General features: G+C 40.8%; 1 protein-coding gene across 1 annotated transcript; it reads right to left on the reverse strand.

Annotated features, from left to right (window-relative positions):
- Window positions 13,872-16,774, reverse strand: LOC107645696 (UV-stimulated scaffold protein A homolog). The gene is given in 3 exon segments (XM_016349771.2): window positions 13,872-15,542; window positions 15,544-15,849; window positions 16,372-16,774. Coding segments are annotated over 3 exon segments (1,821 nt in total). The 5' UTR covers window positions 16,579-16,774; the 3' UTR covers window positions 13,872-14,234.

Consider the following 20,375-nt stretch of genomic DNA (forward strand, 5'->3'; position numbering starts at 1 on the left):
TGAACTCTCTAAAGAAAGAAAAAGAAAAGTATAAAGCTAGGGCAAATTGAAGAACAAAAAGCAAGTTATCAATTTCAAGCAAAAGAGGAGAAGGTTAAAGAAGCTAGGGCAAAAGACAAGATCACATCCAAGGACAAATCACAAAAAGGAGTTTTCGGATTTGTGCTTCATTGAAGCTCGGCGAAGAAATCGTACCTTTGCATGCATAGAAGTAGAAAGTTGAAAATGCTAAAGATAATGGAGTTCTGCTGTGAATCAACGCTCAAAATTTTGTCTTGGAGCCAAAGCAAGAATGCACGGTCTAGATTCAAGAATCAAGTTGAAAAAGGTTGAAAGAGAAGATTGAAGGTATGGTTGCATGTATGATTTAGTCACTGATTCTATACTCTCTTTCCTCTGTCACGTCGCTGCTACTACTCCTTTTTGGGAGAAGAAGTCAAACAAGTGCTGAAGCAAGTTTCAATGGTAAAAGGCAAAAATAGTGAGGTTCGTAAGTAAAAGCCATTGAGTGAAAAAAGGCAGAAAGTTAGACTTGGAGAAAAGAGCCATATGTTTATTCTAGAAATTCTTTGTAAGCGTTTTTGTTTTGTTGTCATAATCCTGAGGAGATTTCCTTACAAGTTGGGTTAGCACTTTGTTGTTGAAAAGTTAGGCTGAGTTCCTAGTCAAGTCTGGTTTGGGTCAGAAACTTAATTTGTCCCAGATATGATTGGTTAGAATCCTAGGGAGAGTTAGTGAATGTATTTCTATTGAAAGATAGTGAAATTTCGTCATTATTGTGATGGAAACTGGATGTAGGCTACATTGCACTAAGTAGTTGAATCAGGATACATCTGTGTATCATTTCTCTTTCTCTTCTTTGTTTCTGGTTCTGCACTATAGGAAACAAAACTAAAATATCTCTTGATTCTTCTATCCAGCTATATTTCATTATAATACTCCATACTCGTAACTCCGTTTTGGCTCCTACTGCATCGAGAGACAAAATCAAAGGATCTTCTATTTTCTTCTCAAAGTATCTCAACAAAATCCTAGTTTGAAAGTAAAAATAAAAAGAGGCCAAGATTCAATCCCCTTCTTTTAGCCATTGATATCCATCAATCATTATTTTTTCCTTCAACTAAATAAGATTGTAATATAGTACAAATATGTTCATTCAAGTCTAATATGAGAAGCAATGCTCTTAAAAGAAAAAATAAGAGCAACAGAAAAAAAAAGAAGAATAAAAAGAAAAAATGCAGCATTAAAGCTTTTGTAGCAAAATTTTTGTGTCAAAACTAAGAAATTTATATGTTATTGTTAAGAAATTTTGGTGTTATTTTTCTGATAAATTCTGTCTAATTCAAAACTCTTTCTCTTCTTCCTTCTCATCTTCTGCTACTTCTTCTTCTTTTTCTTCTTCATCTTCTTCTTATTTTATTTTATTTTTTATAATTCTTCTTCTTTCACTCTCTTAAAAGAAATAAAACTAAAAAAAATCAAACAAAGAATAATAAATAGTTGCAATATTACATGAGGAAGAGAAGAAAAAGAAGAAGCAAAACTAAAACGCAGCAACAGCAACACCAATAGAAGAAGGAGGAGGAAGCGCATGAAAAAGAAGAATGACGTGATTTCACACGCATGTTGTGTGAGTAGATTTTGTTGGAGTTGGACCAACTTGATTGGACTTAATTGCAAAAAAAAACTTAAATGTGTAGTGGAACTCTTTCTAATAAGTTAATAAAGAATTCTAAGTTTTTCTTAAAATAAATAAAGAGTAAAAAATAAATGAGGCATTCTACTGTACAGATTTGAGTGGTATAAAGAGAGAATATAATTTTTTTATAGTTATTTTTTATTATTTTATTATTATTCAAAATTTAAGTCCTACCTTTATTAATTTCTTTTTCATTCTATTAAAAGAAAAATCTGTAAACTTACATCTTTACTATATAATTCACCAAGATAAATAGGTCTCTAATATTTTCAACTACGAACATTTAAATCTTTCAAAATTAAAAAATACATTTAAATTCTGTACCTTTCAGAACGTGTGACAATTATATTCCTCCGCAGAGTTGGAATTAAAAAACATAACGGAGAGTGTTGATCTAGAGGGGAAAGTAATGATGTGTCCGTTTAGGTAATGATGTAGGTAGTTGGTAAAAAATAAATAGACAAATAGATCCCTCATGCAAAACACTACTGTTTTAACAATGAACCCTATTTCTTGGCCATTGCTGGTGCTCCTCCCCTTCTTGCCCCTCCGCCGACGGCATCGCTTTCCTCATTTCCTCGAACACCGACTTCGAAAACCCTTCTCTGCAGCCATTCTCGACCAACCACAGTACCAAGACTCTTTTTTTGCCGTCGAGATTGACACGAGCTTCGACCCTTCGCTCGGCAACATCAATGCCAATCACATCAAAATTGATCTCAGCACCGTCGTTTCTTTTGCATCTCTTGATGCTCTGTCTCACGGTGTTTACCTCATGAGTGGGAAAGTCATCAATGCGTGGATGAGTATAGGGATTCCATGAAGATGGTTTATGTTTGGGTTTCTTATTCTTTAACTAGGCCTCTAACGACAATTCTTGCTTCCCTGGTAGATCTTTCTAAGCAACTCAAGGAGTTCATGCATGTTGGATTCTCTACTTCCAATGGCAGAGGTTCAGGTATTCATGTTATTGAGCATTGGCAATTTAAGACTTTGGATTATGGCTCTCGTGAAGAGGTTACTCTTATGGATACCATTGAAGAAGGAACTATGTCTTTTGTTATCTCAATTCTCTTGTCAAAGAAAAAAAAATAATGGTACTGAAAGAAAAATTGTAAATTTCAGACAAGTAAAGTTTCTATAAGATTGTTACTTTCTGAAATTAAATATGCTACAATGAGATTTAATCATGATAAACTTGTTGGGGAAGGTGCTTCAGCAAAAATTTACAAAAGGTCACTTCAACATGGTGGAGATGTTTTAGTGAAGAGGTTTGCCAATGTTGATGGTTTGGATTGGTTGCACAATCCTTTTCGCCACCGAATTTGCCACCAGGTGAGTTACTTGAGGCACAACAATTTGGTTCAGCTTAAGGAATAGTACTGTGAGGAGAATAAGTTACTTTTGGTTTATGAGTACTGTTACGGATCCGAGCCACAGATCCAGGACCCGAGACTGTACCAAACCCCGGCTTCTCGGGTCCGACCCGCACCTCGCTCAGAAGGCCCAAAAACCGGCCCTTTAGAGCTCCTAACCAACTTTCGAATTCACACGTCCGTCTTATCTTAACCAGATAAGATAAGATAAGAATACCCATCATCTATAAATAGAGGACCGGAGTCCTTCCAGGTATTCATTCATTCCTCACACCTTCTACCTCTTAGATCCATTCTGACTTGAGCGTCGGAGTGTCTTTGCAGGTACCTCCCCCCATTGTTCCAGTCAGGCAACCCGGCTTCAGCTCAGGTTCGCGGGTTCCCGATCCACCCTTCAAATCATACCAGAGACATCTCGTACATTGGCGCCGTCTGTGGGGACTTGCGCCAGCCGAGCCGGATGGGGGACGTCCTGGAGGAAACTCCCTCAAGCCAGGATGACTCCCGACCGCTTAACCCAACCCCAGAACACCGGGAGGTCACAAACCAAGCAAGAATAGCGAGTACCGTCCAACACACGAACGACCACGTCGTCACGGACCAACGACATCCTGAGAAAGCTAGGGACAAAGCGGCACAGATCATCCAGGATCTCTGCCTCCGGGTCCAGGAACTCGAAGGCAAATTGACCAATAGAGAAAAACACAACAACGAACACGGAAGCCACGCAACTTCCAGATCAAGGTCTCGCCGCGGTAGGTCGCCAACCCGACGACACGACAGAAGAGACGGTCGCAGCGCCTCACGCGACCACAGACACGAGAAATCGCCAGAACGGCGATACAACAAGAAACACAACCGCAGCGCTTCCCGAGATATGAGTTATCAACACTACTCAGACGAAGATCGGAGGGACCGAAACACAAAGCGCACGAGAAACGACCATATAATAGTGGGAGCTACACCCTTCACAGAAAGAAACTTAAGAGCAAAACTCCCCAAAGGTTTTGACAAACCTACCGACATGAAGTACGATGGAACCAAAGATCCCCAGGAACATCTAACGGCCTTCGAAGCCAGAATGAACCTGGAAGGAGCGGCCGACGCGGTCCGATGCAGAGCCTTCCCGGTAACCCTAGCAGGACCGGCGATCAAATGGTTCAACGCCCTCCCAAACGGATCCATAGCCAGTTTTCACGATGTGACACAAAAATTCATGTCCCAATTCACAACCTGAATCACTAAAGCCAAACACCCCATCAGCTTACTGGGGGTCACGCAAAAACAAAAAGAATCCACAAGGAAATACCTCGACCGCTTCAACGACGAATGCCTGACGGTCGACGGACTCACGGATTCCGTCGCAAGCCTTTGCCTAACCAATGGACTCATGAACGAAGATTTTCGCAAACACCTCACCACCAAACCAGTATGGACCATGCACGAGATCCAGAACGTCACCAGAGATTACATGAATGACGAAGAAGTCAGCCAGGTCGTCGCCACCAACAAACGGCAAAATGGCAACACCCAACACGGCAACTCGGCTTCTCGCCAAAACCCACCACCCAGAGAGAATCAAAGAGACCACCCCAGACCAACAAATACAAGCCGACCGCCAAGAATTGGTAAATTCTCTAATTACACGCCCCTGATAGCACCAATTACCGAGATATACCACCAAATAGCAGATCGAGGCATCATTCCGAAAGCCCGACAACTCAAGGAAAGGACGGGAGGCAACAAAACCCTCTATTGCGACTACCACCGAGGATACGATCACGAAACACAAGATTGTTTTGACCTTAAAGACGCCCTCGAACAGGCTATACGAGACGGAAAACTCCCAAAATTTGCCAAAATCATCAGAGAACCAAGACGCGTGGAAAGAGACAGGTCGCTGGAAAAAGACGGGCGTAACCCGAGAACCCAAAAGCAACTGCCCAGGGAAAGCCCAGAAGACGACCCCACCATCATCGTAAATGTCATTACGGGTAAGGACATACCGAGCAAGTCGAAACTAACAATGAAAAAAGATCTCAAAGTAATGGCGGTCAGAAACCAGACTCCAACCATTGCGGCCGACAACACGATAACCTTCTTACCAGAGGATTGCCAGCACGACACCTCGGCCGAAGACGCCCCCTTCGTCATCTCGGCTAGAATCGGAACAGGACTAGTACGGAGGATACTGGTAGACACCGGGGCAGACTCAAACATCCTCTTCTGAGGAGCCTTCGATAAGCTCGGGCTCCACAACGACAACTTCCAAACACACCGCAACAGTGTCACGGGACTCGGAGACAACTTTCTCAAACCAGATGGCTCAATCACCCTTCCCATCACCATAGGAACAAGCAACCAAAAGAAGACAATCTTGTCCGAATTCGTAGTCCTAAAAGACTCCATAGCCTATAACGTGATTCTCGGAAGAAAAATAATCAACGACTTCTCCGCAGTCATCTTTACTAAATACCTCCTCATGAAGTTTAGAACCGACGACGGCTCCGTCGGTACCATCCACGGGGACCGAGAAGTCGCAGCCGAATGCGACAACACCAACCTAGCCCTAAGGAAGAAATCCCGAGATGCGGCCGGGGTATTCCTAGCCGACCTAGATGCTCGGCAAGATGGCCAACCCAGGCCAGAGCCAGAAGGAGACATGGAAAAGCTACAAATAGGGCCAAGCAAAGAGGAATACACCTTCATTAATAGGAACCTCCCATATGATCTCAAAGAAGAACTCTCCCAACTCTTGAAGCAAAACAGAGATTTGTTCGCATTTACACCAGCCGACATGCCGGGAATAAACCCCGACCTAATGTCCCACCGGCTAGCCGTGGACCCCAAAGCTAAACCAGTGGCACAAAGGAGGCGAAAAATGTCACCAGACCGAGCCGCCGAGGTCAAGAAGCAAGTCAAAGCCCTACTCGAAGCCAACTTCATCAGGGAACTCCCTTACACGACCTGGTTAGCAAACGTCGTGCTAGTGAAAAAATCTAACGGGAAATGGCGAATGTGCGTCGACTACACGGACCTCAACAAAGCCTGCCCGAAGGACGCCTTTCCCCTACCAAACATCGACGGATTAGTAGATGCCGCATCCGGCCACCGATACCTCAGCTTCATGGACGCATATTCTGGCTACAACCAAATTCTGATGCACCGACCAGACGAAGAAAAAACAGCATTCATCACTCCAGACGGGACATACTGCTACACAGTGATGCCCTTCGGCCTGAAAAACGCCGGAGCCACCTATCAAAGACTCGTCAACAAGATATTTCAAAACCTGTCCGGAAGCAAACTAGAAGTCTACATAGACGACATGCTCGCTAAGACTGAATCCGACGAACAACTCATCGACGACCTCAAGGTCATAATGAACACGCTACGAAAGCACCAAATGCGACTCAACCCGGCAAAATGCACCTTCGGGATGGAGGCAGGGAAGTTCCTCGGCTTTATGATCACGCAATGCGGAGTTGAAGCAAACCTGGAGAAATGTCACGCCGTCCTCGAAATGACGAGCCCAAAAAACCTCAAAGACATCCAAAAGCTCACCGGCCGATTGACGGCGTTATCACGCTTTCTCGGGGCATCGGCTCAAAAAGCGATCCCCTTCTTCAAACTAATGAAAAAAGGAGCCCCTTTTAAATGGGAGACGGAGTGTGAAGAAGCATTCCAGCATTTCAAGAAAGTCCTAGCAGAACCACCAATCCTTGCCAAACCCCAAACAGGGGAAACACTCTACCTGTACCTCTCCATTACGGAAGAGGCACTCGCAGCAGCACTCATCCGCGAAAACATGAGAAAGGAACAAGAACCTATCTACTTCATAAGAAAAGTCTTGCAAGAAGCGGAAACTCGCTACTCACGACTAGAAAAACTAGCTTTTACACTCCTCACGGCCTCCCGGCGCCTGCGACAATACTTCCAGGCCCACCCCTTAACGGTCCGAACCGACCAGGCGGTCAAATAAGTACTACAAAAACCCGACCTTGCGGGAAGAATGTTAGCGTGGTCCATCAAACTATCTCAATTCCAAATCAAGTTCGAACCCTGGTATGCGATCAAAGCACAGGCCATGGCCGACTTTATCGCCGAGATGACCCCAGGAAACTCCACCCCCGAATCATGGAAACTACATGTTGACGGCTCATCGAACGTCACCTCTGGAGGTGCCAGAGTCATTCTCGAAAGTCAGAACGGAGTCGTAATCGAACAATCAGTACGATACGAATTCTCAGTCTCAAACAACCAGGCAGAATACGAGGCCCTCCTGGCAGGCCTAGCCCTAGCTCGGGAGGTCGGAGCAAAAGTCCTAGAGGTAAACACCGACTCACAGTAGTCAGCTCCCAAATCAACGTAGACCACCAGACACGAGATCCCCTACTCCAACAGTACCTCGCCAAGGTAAACAAACTAAAAAAAGGATTCAAGCGAGTTACCATACAGCATGTCCCTAGGAAACGAAATGCCAGGGCAGACCTACTTTCCAAACTAGCCAGTACCAAACCAGGACACGGTAACAAATTGCTAATCCAGGAGGTCGTCAAGTCACCCTCCGTGTCAACGACAACCAACACTCATCTGACACTCTCAAACCAAGGATCTTGGACCCACCCTATCCTACAGTACCTCCTTGACGGAACACTGCCGCCGGATCCCAAAGAGGGAAAACGAATAAAACGGGAAGCAGCCAACTATACCGTTGTCACAGGACAGCTATGCAAACACGGATTCTCGCAACCCCTGCTCAAATGCGTTGAACCCGAGAACACGGAGTACATACTCCGCGAAATCCACGAAGGTTGCTGCGGCCACCACGTCGAATAAATATTTCGTCAAACAGCTACTTCCACCTTTCTAACCATCCCAAATACGGAACAAAGACACGGCTACAGGGACTGATCACCCCCCAGGCCAAACACATGGATATCCACAAAACCCGACCAAACGACGGTCCGAGGGAACGATAAAACAAACGAAATAGCTCAAACAAAAGGCCCGAACGGCCGAAAATACCACAAAACGGAATAATACAAAGGCCCGAACGGCCGAAAATACCATTAAACGGTTCCCAATGTCACGGCCCTTGGCCATCCAAAATATTCCAAAAAAAAACAGTTCAAAACAAAAATTACAAAGATAAAAAAGCTACTCAAGATCAACAATCTAGCCGTCACGAACAGTCTTGAAGGCTCCCATCATGGACACATCCACTCCCGGAGCCAGCACTAAAGCCTGAGCCTTCATCGTCTCCTCGGTAGCCGCAATCGCATCCTTTGCATCACCCAACAACTCCGTCTTCTCCCTCTTCAAGGCAGCGATCTCGGCCTTCAGAGCCTCCGACTCAGCGAGAAGCACGGCAGCTTGAGAACCTGCATCTGAAGCCCGCTGCCGCTCCTCTGCCAATTGGGAAAGAAGCGAAGTCTCAACCTCGGAAAGCCGGAGAATCTCCGCCCCAGCTTCCTTTGAAGACTTCAGTGCCTTCTCCTTCGCAGCCTCGGCAGCCTCAAGCCCCTCCTTCAACTTAGCCACCTCAGCCTGAGAATGGCGAAGCTTCTTATCCAGCAAACCAACCTGTGCCATCACGGGCTCAGCCTTCCTAACGACAACGGCAGACCGGAGGAGGGCACGATACACCGACTTGGCCTGGAATGAAACATCACAACCATCAAAAAACGGCTCCGTACCAGGCATCAAGTGTTGATCGATGAACCCCGGAGCATCGAAGCGTCAGTCCATCACACTAGGCACAAGACCCTCTTCCTCAAAAGTCTCGCTGCTCGGCTCCTCGGGCCTTTTTCTCTTCCGAGAAGCCTCGGCAGCCGTCACCACGACGACTTCAGGAGAATTCGCGGGTCTAGGGGAAACCCGAGCATCAGCCCGCACGCCCGAAGAAACCACCTCTTGAGAAACAGCCCGCGACCCCACGGCGGGGTTAGAAACAGGAGTAGCCGGAGACGACGACCCCTCCTCCTGGGCCATCGCGGCCTTCAACCGTGCCAAGGAAGTCAAACCACCAGCCATCTCAACTGAAAGAAAACAAAAAATCCCAAGTTATAAAAACGAGAAAACAAACATAAAAACCAAAGAAAGAACAGACACACACCAACATACGACCGACAAGCAACCGGATCACCCATCACATCCCGAGGATTAAGAGGACGCTCTCCAAACAATTGCCACAGAACAAGAGCGATATCCCGCTCCTCCGAGGACAGAAACTCCTTCGAAATCCGAGTAAACACGGACGGCCCCGCCTTAAAGTTCCAATAAGTGGGGAACCGACGCTCACCCTCCAACGTCAGCCAAAAAGGATGATGTCCCCTTACGGGACGAACCTTAAAATACCCGCTCTTAAAACCATGAAAAGAGTCTTCATACAACCCGAAGACTCGACGATGCGGCTGAGCTCTAAGGTAGTGTTTGTTTTGAGGTACTGAGACAGAGACTGAGAGACTGAGACTCAGTATCATGTTTGTTAGTTCAGAGACTGGTATTAAAATTTCTGTCTCTGTCTCTAAAATTTCAGTATTTCAGTACCTCCAAAAAGTAGGGACACAGGGGACTGAAATTTTTAGAGATAGAGACTGAAACTTTAATAACATTTTATACCTAAAATACTTTCATTTCAATTAATTAATTCCAATTTTACCCTTTGTGCAAATTAAATTAGAGTTTCATTCTTGTTTCAATTCCTGTCCCCCATTTTGCACCAAACAGAATACTGAAATTTATTTCAATCCCTGTCTCTTAGTCTCTGTCTCTCAGTCCCAGTCTTTCCGTCTCTGTCTCTCCACCAAACGCTACCTAAAAGACACATATCCATTCTTGTGCTTCCCCTCCTTGGTCGGAAGGGTACACAAGAAAAGAAAAAGGAAGACGTTTACCGAGGCAGGAAGCTCCAAATAGTCACAAACAAGCTCGAAAGACCGTATCGCCGCCCAGCTATTCGAATGCAGCTGGGACGGCGCCACAGAGCACCGGTTCAATAACTGCTGAACAAAAGGGGAAAAGGGAAGCCGAACGCCAAGCCGGGTAAACATCGCCTCGTACACCCACATCCAATCCGGCACAGTCGGGGAGTCAAGATTAGTATAGCAGACCCTCTCGTCAACCCCAGGGAGGGAGAGCTCATAATGGCGTTCGGCGTCACCACCCCCACAAACAGCTCCTTGATCACGGAGCCGCTGAAGGTTCGCCTCCGTCATCCGCGACGGCATCCCCCACACGTCACTAGTGACCCAAGAAAAAAGATCGGGGACACCCCCCACCGGGGCCACCGGAGCCCTCACACCCTCAGTCCTTCGACGAGCCATACCTAAAATAGCGACGAGCACCATCGTCAGCCAAACCCCGCGGCAGAAAACGGTGGATCAAACCAAACAAACACTACTAAACACCACCAAATTATACGGCGGCGCTCACCCCCCTTACAAAACCCACTACCCCAACAGACCTATCTACCATAACGCAATGCCATCATACACCAGAGAACAAATTCTAATCTACACTAAGCAGAGACAAAACAAAACACAAAGGAAGATAAAAGGAAATAGAAAGAAGCAGAAGAACACCAACCTGATAATGCGAAAGAAATAAACCCAAGGAGAAGATGCTACGGCAGAAGATCAAACCAAAACCACAGAATGCGAAAGGAAAGTAGAAAATGCTCTTTTGGAAGAAGAAAGCAGTAGAGAAATGAAGCAAACGAGGGAACTGAAGAAAGGAAAACCAAAACAGTTTTGAAAAAATAAAATAACGCAAATACCCCTGGAAAGCAAAGCAAACATGAGGGCAAAAAAGGGAAACACCCCCTCGCAATAAATGCCCCCTTGAAAAAAGTAACTAATAAATCACGCCTCGAAAAACGCAACGGGCGCAGCGGATATGGAAGAGTCACGTCAGACCTAAGCGGTCAGACGAATCTTCCACAAAACGAAACCGAGACACCGACCTCATCTCGGAAGAACCAAACGACCACTCAAGAAAAACTAAAGGCCTAAACCCACGGTGAAAATAGCATCTCCCAGCGACAGACCGGCCTCGCTCGCTCTCCCACTGCGGGGACAACTGTTACGGATTCGAGCCACGGATCCAGGACCCGAGACTGTACCCAACCCCGGCTTCTCGGGTCCGACCCGCACCTCGCTCAGAAGGCCCAAAAACCGGCCCTTTAGAGCTCCTAACCAACTTTCGAATTCACACGTCCGTCTTATCTTAACCAGATAAGATAAGATAAGAATACCCATCATCTATAAATAGAGGACCGGAGTCCTTCCAGGTATTTATTCATTCTTCACACCTTCTACCTCTTAGATCTATTCTGACTTGAGCGTCGGAGTGTCTTTGCAGGTACCTCCCCCCATTGTTCCAGTCAGGCAACCCGGCTTCAGCTCAGGTTCGCAGGTTCCCGATCCACCCTTCAAACCGTACCAGAAACATCTCGTACAAGTACTTACCAAATGGCAGCTTCAACAAGTTGCAGGAGCATTAACAATGGCCATGGCTTCGATACATTTGAAAGAAATAGGGTTCACAGTCAAAACGGTAGTGTTTCATGTGAAAAATCTATTTGTCTGTTTATTTTTTGTCAACTATTCACATCATTACCATAGGATACATAATCATTTTCCATTATGTTTTTTAACTCCAACTTTATGGAGAGATATAATTGTGGCGCCTTTTAAAAGGGGAAGAATTTAAATATATTTTTAAAGGATTTTTTACTTAAATAAATTTTATAGAATTCAAATTTACTGGATTATCCTAAAATGAGATCTGCAACGTGATTATTCTCTTTCTATTATTATATAAATCGTTCTAGGCTGTATAGAATTAAATAAAACGTAAACCATTTCAGCATGGAACGATTAATGCATGATCTGGTAAGGAAACAAAGGATAAATCGTTCCAGGGTCCCTAGAGTTAAAAGCAAAACGTAAATCGTCCCAAGCGGTTTAACATGTTGTTGGACTAAACCTCCTTGGGCTGCCACAATAATTGAAATTATAAAAAGTATATTTTTATTTTTTAAGTTAAAATTTAAATAGATATAATTTAAATTAAAATATTATAAATAAAAGTACCTTATTATACAACCATCACTCTATAATAAGAGTGTTAACTAAGCTATTAAGAAACCTAATTTCTAACGTCTTATGCTAAACTACATGCACCCTAAATCATTCAACCCATCATCGCACAACGTCTTCCTTCAAAATTATTCTAAATTGCATACTAAGCATATACTATATAATCCAACACACTATATTATATGATCCAACATATTAACGTAGTTAATTTTGCCATGCAATCAACTCAACAACATTGCAAGCATAAATCGTTCCAGTCAACACGTGAATCGAGCCAGAGTGAATAGGGTCTCCTTTGTGTGTAAATCGTGGCAGTCCAATGAGTTTTAGCCTAACATGTTAAACCTATCAGGCTGAAACGATTTACGCTTTCTTTTTAACTCTAGGGACCCTGGCACGATTTATCCTTTGTTTCCCTTACTAGATCATACATTAATCGTTTCAAGATGAAATGGTTTACGTTTTATTTAATCCTACACAGCCTAGAATGATTTATATAATAATAGGAAAAGGATAATCATGTTGCAGATCTCATTTCAGGGGAATCCAATAAATTTGGATTCTATAAAATTTATTTAAATAAAAAATCTTATTTTTCAATCATGAGAAATTTAAATATTTACAGATAAAAAATTAGAATCTATTTGTTTTTTACTTATAAATAAATAAATAAATAAATAAATAAATAAATAGAGATTTTGTAGTCGTTAGCATGTGAAAGGAAATTTGATTGAATGATTGCCCTATTATTCCTTTGAGGCGCATAGTGTATTCACCTCACCGTCAATCCTTTTCTCTGTGGATGCCAGGTTTATCCATAGCTTGAAAATGCTAACAAAGAGAAAAAGAACTTTGATTTTGTAGTGGGGTTTCCAAAATTTTAAATTTTATATTATTTTATTGATGTGTGGACTTAGTTATCTTAATCACACTGATATTTGATTTGAGGACGCTCTAAAAACACGTATATGTTGTGCAAAGCATTTGGAACTGGTTTTGAGCCACTTGCTGGAAAAATGTTGCATACTTGTATCTCAAGGCTTACACTTGTTAGCTGTTACCAAATTCATCAATGTGATCTTGGAAAATTATAAAATACCAATATATTATCTGTCAATTTATTATTAATAATAATTAATTATTATAAAGAGACATATGTATGTATAAGGAGATATATTCAGGAGACACATCCACAAAGAACACACACATCTATAAAAAAGACATTTTTATTAGATACATCCATAAAGACACTTTTATTAAATACAATTATAAATAAGAGTTGGCAAAAATTGACAGAAATATTATTAATAACGTAACGAAATTGATTAATTAATTAACTACGTCTCTAATCCCTAATATTCACATCCATGCGTTAGATTTAGCCATACACTTTCCATCGTGCATGTTTAGTCTTATCCAGAAAGACTATTTCACATTGATCTTCCTGGTATCGAAGAACACAATAGAAAGAAACAAACACCATACATACAATTATTAATTTTAGGTGCCTCATGCTTGACATTGAGGCTTGCTGAGTACAGTCCAAAATAACTAATTTTTGAGTACAGTCGAAATTCGCTATTAGAGTCTTCTTGTTAGGGGAAAGCAATAATTTGGTCATGAGTCATGGAGGTCCACCACCACCACCACTGGGCACTGGCAACTCAGACTACCGAGCTGCCCTTATTTAATGAAAATGGAAGGCATTTATGATGTCATTAATGATTCTACAACCACCCACGAGGTATTTTTATAAGTGAGATTCCTTCATGGGCTACACACATTACACAACCTTGACATAAACACAACCTTGATGAGAATAATAATTGATGAAATTATTGGCCTGTGGCAACCAATTATAGTTATGGTTAACATAAACACATCTTGGCACCTACTATATACGGGAAAAAAATTATAGAAAATGTGGTAAAATAAGTTTTCAATTTCGCTCCTCTCCAAATTACAGAGACTGGCCAAACAAACTGCTTTTTCCTTCATTCTTGGTGGACATTATAATCAGCCAAAGAAAAATAAAGCAGCATGAGAAGCTGCTGCCTAACTGCAGCCCCTTGCCCGCGAACCCAAAAGCTTTTGGGCAATTCTATCTTTGGATGTGACTTTCTTTTGAAGCATGGATGCAAGACCTTTCTTCTTTTCTTTGGCAGATGATTTATCCTCACCATCTTCCCCAAGTGCCGCTGATCTTGAAGTTGAAGCCAAAGCAGCATCGCGCAAGACTACTTCATTGTGCTCTCGAATTTTAGCAAGTTTTGCCCGCTTCAATGATCGTTTATCCACTACTCTCTTTTCTGCCACCTCTTTGTCTCTTTCGCGAACATTTTTCACTGCTTGTTTTGCCAACTCATCTACCAAATCAGTCTTGAAATTCATGTTTGTTTCCTTTGATGGGCTCAGATTGTCAAGTGGTCTCCCTTCATCATCTCGAGGAATTACAGGTCCATGAAATGGGCAAACTTTTATATCTCTTCTCTGACATAGTCCACCATTCCTCAAAGGAGCACTGCATGGTTGTATCTCAACCTGCTCTTCTTCATAAGGAACGGCCTGAACATTCAGTTCATCAATTTTGTCTGCTGGAAGAACTCTATCATTGTCCACCCTACCCCAGTGACTTTGAAGCTCCAAGCCCCGCTGGTTGGCCATATAAACTCTCTGTGAACCCCAGTCATCCAAGTTAGAACCCCAATGCACCACAGGGGCTTCAGCCATTAGTTTACTCCTCAGAGTATTTGACTCAGTTTCTTCTTTTCCATGCTGCATGCTGTCAGTATTAGAGCCAGCAGAACTTTTCTTGTTATTCATATTCATTCTATGGGAACTTGATACCATGGCAGGTGCTTTGTTTTCTATACCAGTTGTACTCAATGCGATTTCAAGAGCCTTGTTTTCATTACTAGTCATACTCAATGAGGTTCCATTAGATCCAACAATACCCTCCTCCCAAAAATCTTCTTCCTCATTTGGTTTTGATGAGTTTGTAAGAGAACAACCTGCCTCCTCGCATTTTCTTTTAACTGATTTGAGACGATTTAGGATATCTATGAATAGTTTCAGAGAGGAATCCCTGAATCTATTATCTGCCACTTCAACTTTTACTAGAACAGAAATCCACTCTTGGATGCAAACCAAATGCTTTGTTACTAGAAGTTTGTACAGCTCCCTCAAGGCATCAAAAATGACCTTGTTCTCACTATTCTCGTAAACTTTCTCCCCTTCCCTCAATGCATCAAGACGAATCCGCTGCAGCTCTAAGGATCGGAATGCAGCATCATCATCATCATCATCTAAGATATCATCTGACATGGATTCATGCTCTGAGTGCAAAATGTCCAAACATTCATCAATGCTGAATTCGCTCCCGGTTAGCCTGTATGTTAGGAAACTGAAGCCTAAGAGTATTCTTTAGGTAATCATAACCTAATCTAAGCTGCCTGTAATGAAACCCAAATGACACATTCCACTTCTCCAAGAACTCAATGGCCTTAGAACGCAGAACAGATGCAACAGCTGGTGGAGCAGGCAGAGGCAGATTTCGCCTGAACCCAACACTCAAAGTCATTAACTGGTCCAAAGTCTCAACAATAAGGGTCCTAAAAAGCTTCGAACGCATGAACAGCTCATTGATGATAAGAAGTGCAAGGTACCTAACCTGCAACACATATCTTTCACGATCAATTCAGGATCATGTTTCAGAGATGACAGCAGCATCTTAAAGTTAAAGTAATCCACTTAGTCAATTATGCCTGCGGAACCCAGGATAATCCCCACCCGTCGTTATAATTTTAAAACTAGTTACTTCGGTTTGGTCCGATAGATAATCAATTACAAAACAAAAGCTTCCCGCAACAAGAACAGCTGAATTTTTTTATCAATCAATGCACAACGAAGAAGTACAGCCAAAACACTCACTCACTTCATAACTTCACTCAAATCCCACGTGACCAAGATCATGATTTCATGCCTTTTCAAGCTAATTGGTCAAGTAAGCATGGGGTTGCCCTGCCCTATCCATATCAATAAGACTTGAATGCAACAAATATTACATCCTTTTTTTTCGTTTTTCTTTGCAGATAAGATCGACAAATACTGAAAACTTGTCCAATTGAAAATAACCCTAATGAGAAAACAGCAGGAAGAAATTTAAGCCCTAGGGAACAAGAAAAAGGAGAACCTGCGAGTGGTCACGCTTCATGAGATCCATTAGAATTTCGGCAGAGAGGCGGAGCTCGGAATCGGAGTATCGGACCACCGCCTTGATAGCATTGAGGAGGCGGGGATCCACCTCGGGTTCGGTGGAGTTGGTTGCCTTTTCGATCAAAACAATCACCTTTCTTCCATTCCCAATCCCTTCTCCTCTTTCTCTCTCCTCTGCTTCCATACTTTTCCAACTTCCAATCCAATCCCTATCCCAATTTCAATCGTAAATGTGAGTTATATATTCATTATCATTTATACTGCAGTTATAAAAACCCTAAATTTATAGTGCCTTGCAAAATTGCCCCTTTTTCGTGTTGGTGACGCCGTCCGCGCGAAATGTCAACGGCTTCCAACTGAATCTGATAAAAATCATCAGCCGTTTGCCGACTTTCAATATAATTGGGTCATATAAAGTCATATGGATCCAAATTGAAAATAGAAGCAAATATCAGATTATGTAACATATTTTTTGCGGGCCTTGTCCTCTCTTTGAAGCCCAAAAATAAAAGATAAACTATATACCTTTTTGAGAAAATTAAAATAAAGTCCAATCCAAAGATACTATATACATCTCATGTGTCCACTTTGATGACCCAATATTATTGCAGCCTCTGACTTCTCTGTCTCCATTTAAGGACGGGTTTAATCCGTTGGGTCCGTTTCAATATTTGTTTGGATTCGATCAAAGGCTTGACCTGATCTACTAAAAGAGTTTGTTAAATGTTTTTTGCCAAAAAAGTATCATTTGTTGTAGTCTAAAATTGGATTTTTTTTATCTAATTAAAAACAAAAAGAGTGAAATCTCATTGTGGTCTCTGACAATTTCACGAAACTTTTTTCCACCTCTTAAGAAAAGTATAATGCCATCGCGACCCCTATTTATCACTTCCATTAGACATTATAATCCTTCTGTGAAAGTCTCCGTCAACAAAAAGCAAAACTAATCCTACGTGTAAAATTACGTTCCTACGTGTAAAATAACGATCTTATGTGTTATTGGATAATTTTCGTGTGGGACAAATCGGCCCTTGATATAGTAATCAAAACGTTAGTATTTTGATGAGGACAAAATATTGCGTTTCACAACAACATTATATAGGTAAACTCTTTCCTTCATCTCCGTTATTGACACCAATAATTATAGAAAATCCTAAGAAAAATCCTATTTCACGCTAGAAATTCTCAAACTAGAGATACCGTAACGGAGGATGTACAACGACTGACAGTGCAGTTATGTCTTGTTCGAGGAACACGAAGTAGGCTTTTTGCTCTGTTTTCTAGTATTTTTTTATGTTTGGTTATGTACCTATGTGTGTGGTCCTTTTAAGTGGTCCTCCCTTGTAAATCTATTGCATGCAATTTGGAATTAGTGACTTATCTAGTTGTTAGGATGACAAATATTTTCTATTTTAGGGTTAAGTAAAGAAATCAAATAATAAAAATAAATTAGTAATTTCTGATTAATGCTGAGTGAGGTATTATGAGTGAATTAAAAATTGATTCTGTTAGAGTTTAGTTTAATTTACTGTTATGTTGCTCCAGATGGCTTATAAAATTGTGCCTGTGTTTTACCATAAAAAATAGTTTGAAAGAGATGAAGATGATGTGTTCAACTACCTGAATGGTAAGTTCATAGGTTCCCTAATTGAATATAGATTTATGAGATCACCATCAAACTAGTGAACAGTAAGAAATATTGGCAAGAGATATCATCAATTGACTATAAGCTACAAACACCTTTAATCAAGAGACTTCCTAGACGTTCAAACTAAGAAGAAAAGTGGACAAAGTATCTTGTCTGTTGACTGAGAACAATGACACAAAAATGAAGAGATGATTCTAGGTTACATATAGTAAGTGTGGGAGAAAATGTCATTATTACAAAACATGAAAATGAGCTCTAAGGTATCCTAACTGGCAACAAAAGAAAAAGAAGCAAAGAACTCCTAAGACTACTGGCGATCTATCAGGACAGCAGCAACCAATCCAGCTAGTTGACAGCAAGTATTATATAGGGCTAAAATTTAGTGTTCGTGGTTTTAAATATTTTTATATAAATTGACAGGGGTTTAAGAGTCCTGTATCAAAAGTTTTAGGAGTTTAATTGTCTGAAAAAAAAGTCGATTAGAGGACAAACTATCCCAAAGAAAGTCCGATTGACACTTAGGAGCGTCACCGCCTCTTTTTGTCAGAGTTTCACACCAGGACCAGAATATCCAACGGAAGTGATGAATAAGAGATGCGATGACATTATACTTTTTAAGGGTTTCACAAAATTGTCAAAAATCAGAATGAGATTTTATTCTAAAAAAAATAAATAGGTCAATTTGTTTAACCTATCGAATTAGCCATAAATGTCTCTAGTTTAAAAATTGAAATTTGTGAATACACACACACACACACGGTCCAATCCGTAGGATCCGTTAACCTACGCTGCATTTGTTTAGTGTGTGTGTCTGGCCAAGACATAGACACAGTAAAACGTGTCCCTTGTTTGGTTTGTGAGACACAAAAATGAGAAAGACACGCATACCCATAAACATACACAATATACATGTTCTTTGTGTCTCACTAAAATGATGAGACACGAAATTAAAGCCATGGGCACATATCTGAATTTTTTTTAGACTATTTTATCCTCATTGATTTTTTAAAATTTCAAATATCTCCTTCTCCTTTTACAAACTCTAATAAATTCTCAACTCTTCTCTTCTGTTTCTTAAACTTCGTGCATTTTATATTGTGTGTATGTGTTGGTTGATTTTGTGAAGCTTTTTATTGTTCTATGACAATTTCCTTCTCCTTTTTACAAACCCTAACTAGTTCTAATCTCTTCTCCTCTGTTTCTGGCTTTCTGCAGCTTTGTGTCTTCTTCACTTGTATGTGTCGCCTAATTTTGTGAAGCTTTTTATTGATCTATCATAATCTTTCTCCTTCATTTGTGCTAGAAAGCTCAACTCAAAGTTTAAAATAATTGTAATCTTATTGTTTGTTTGTATGTTGCTGTATTGGATATCTTTTTTTCTTTTTCTTTTTGAGCATATATGTGTTGGGTAATCTTCTTTTCTCTCTGTTCTGGGTATGTAAATGCACAATAAACATATAGTTTTCAATTTCTGAAACGATTATATTTTTAATGGAGTTTGGTTGGAGTATTATGTTTAGGGTTCAGTTGGAGTATTATGTTGGGTTATATTCTTTTCTCTATTCTGGTCAATAAAATAGATTATAAGTGATAGTAACAAATAGAAAGAGAAGGTAAGAGTATTATGTTTCAATTTGAATCAGTTTGATGATAGAAAAATATGATTTTGAGTTCATTTGAGAGCTTTTTGTACTTGTTCCCAATTCTAAATCTGATAATGGAACTTTGTGTATCTTCACTTGATAACTATGTAAATCTCTGTGTGGTGCTCTTAAAAATTCTTGAACATTATTCAATTTTCGGAGATAAAAAAAATTATATATATTATGAAAAAATATCAACATTAGACTCATCTAAATAGCATATTTTAAACTTTTATGCATGATAAGTATAAAATCTTATGTGCTATCATCATTATTTGCTTTCTTTAATATTTCATCAACTTAGAAATCAAACCTTTTAATTAAACTAAGATATTATATTCTTGCATATAGATACAAGTCTAAGAATAATGTTATGATGTGGTGAAACAAACATAGAGCATTATGTAAGATAATTCAATGGTACAGATCTTATAAAATCTTAATAATTTTTCGGTGACATTTTTATTGATATATATTTAATTAGATTCCAAAAATTTTTTGCTGTTTTGTTCATGGAATCTGAGCCAGCTAGTTAATTACTTTGTTTTGAAGTCTATTAGTATGTTTTCACTTTGAATTTTATTTCTAATTTATGTATATAAAATTATAAAAAGAATTAGCAATTCAACTAAATTAAGAGTTCTCTATTTATGTATAAAAATCATAGTTTTGAAAATCGAACCGGACCAG

Source organism: Arachis ipaensis, chromosome B06 (assembly GCF_000816755.2).
Source record: "Arachis ipaensis cultivar K30076 chromosome B06, Araip1.1, whole genome shotgun sequence".
Lineage (NCBI taxonomy): Eukaryota > Viridiplantae > Streptophyta > Magnoliopsida > Fabales > Fabaceae > Arachis > Arachis ipaensis.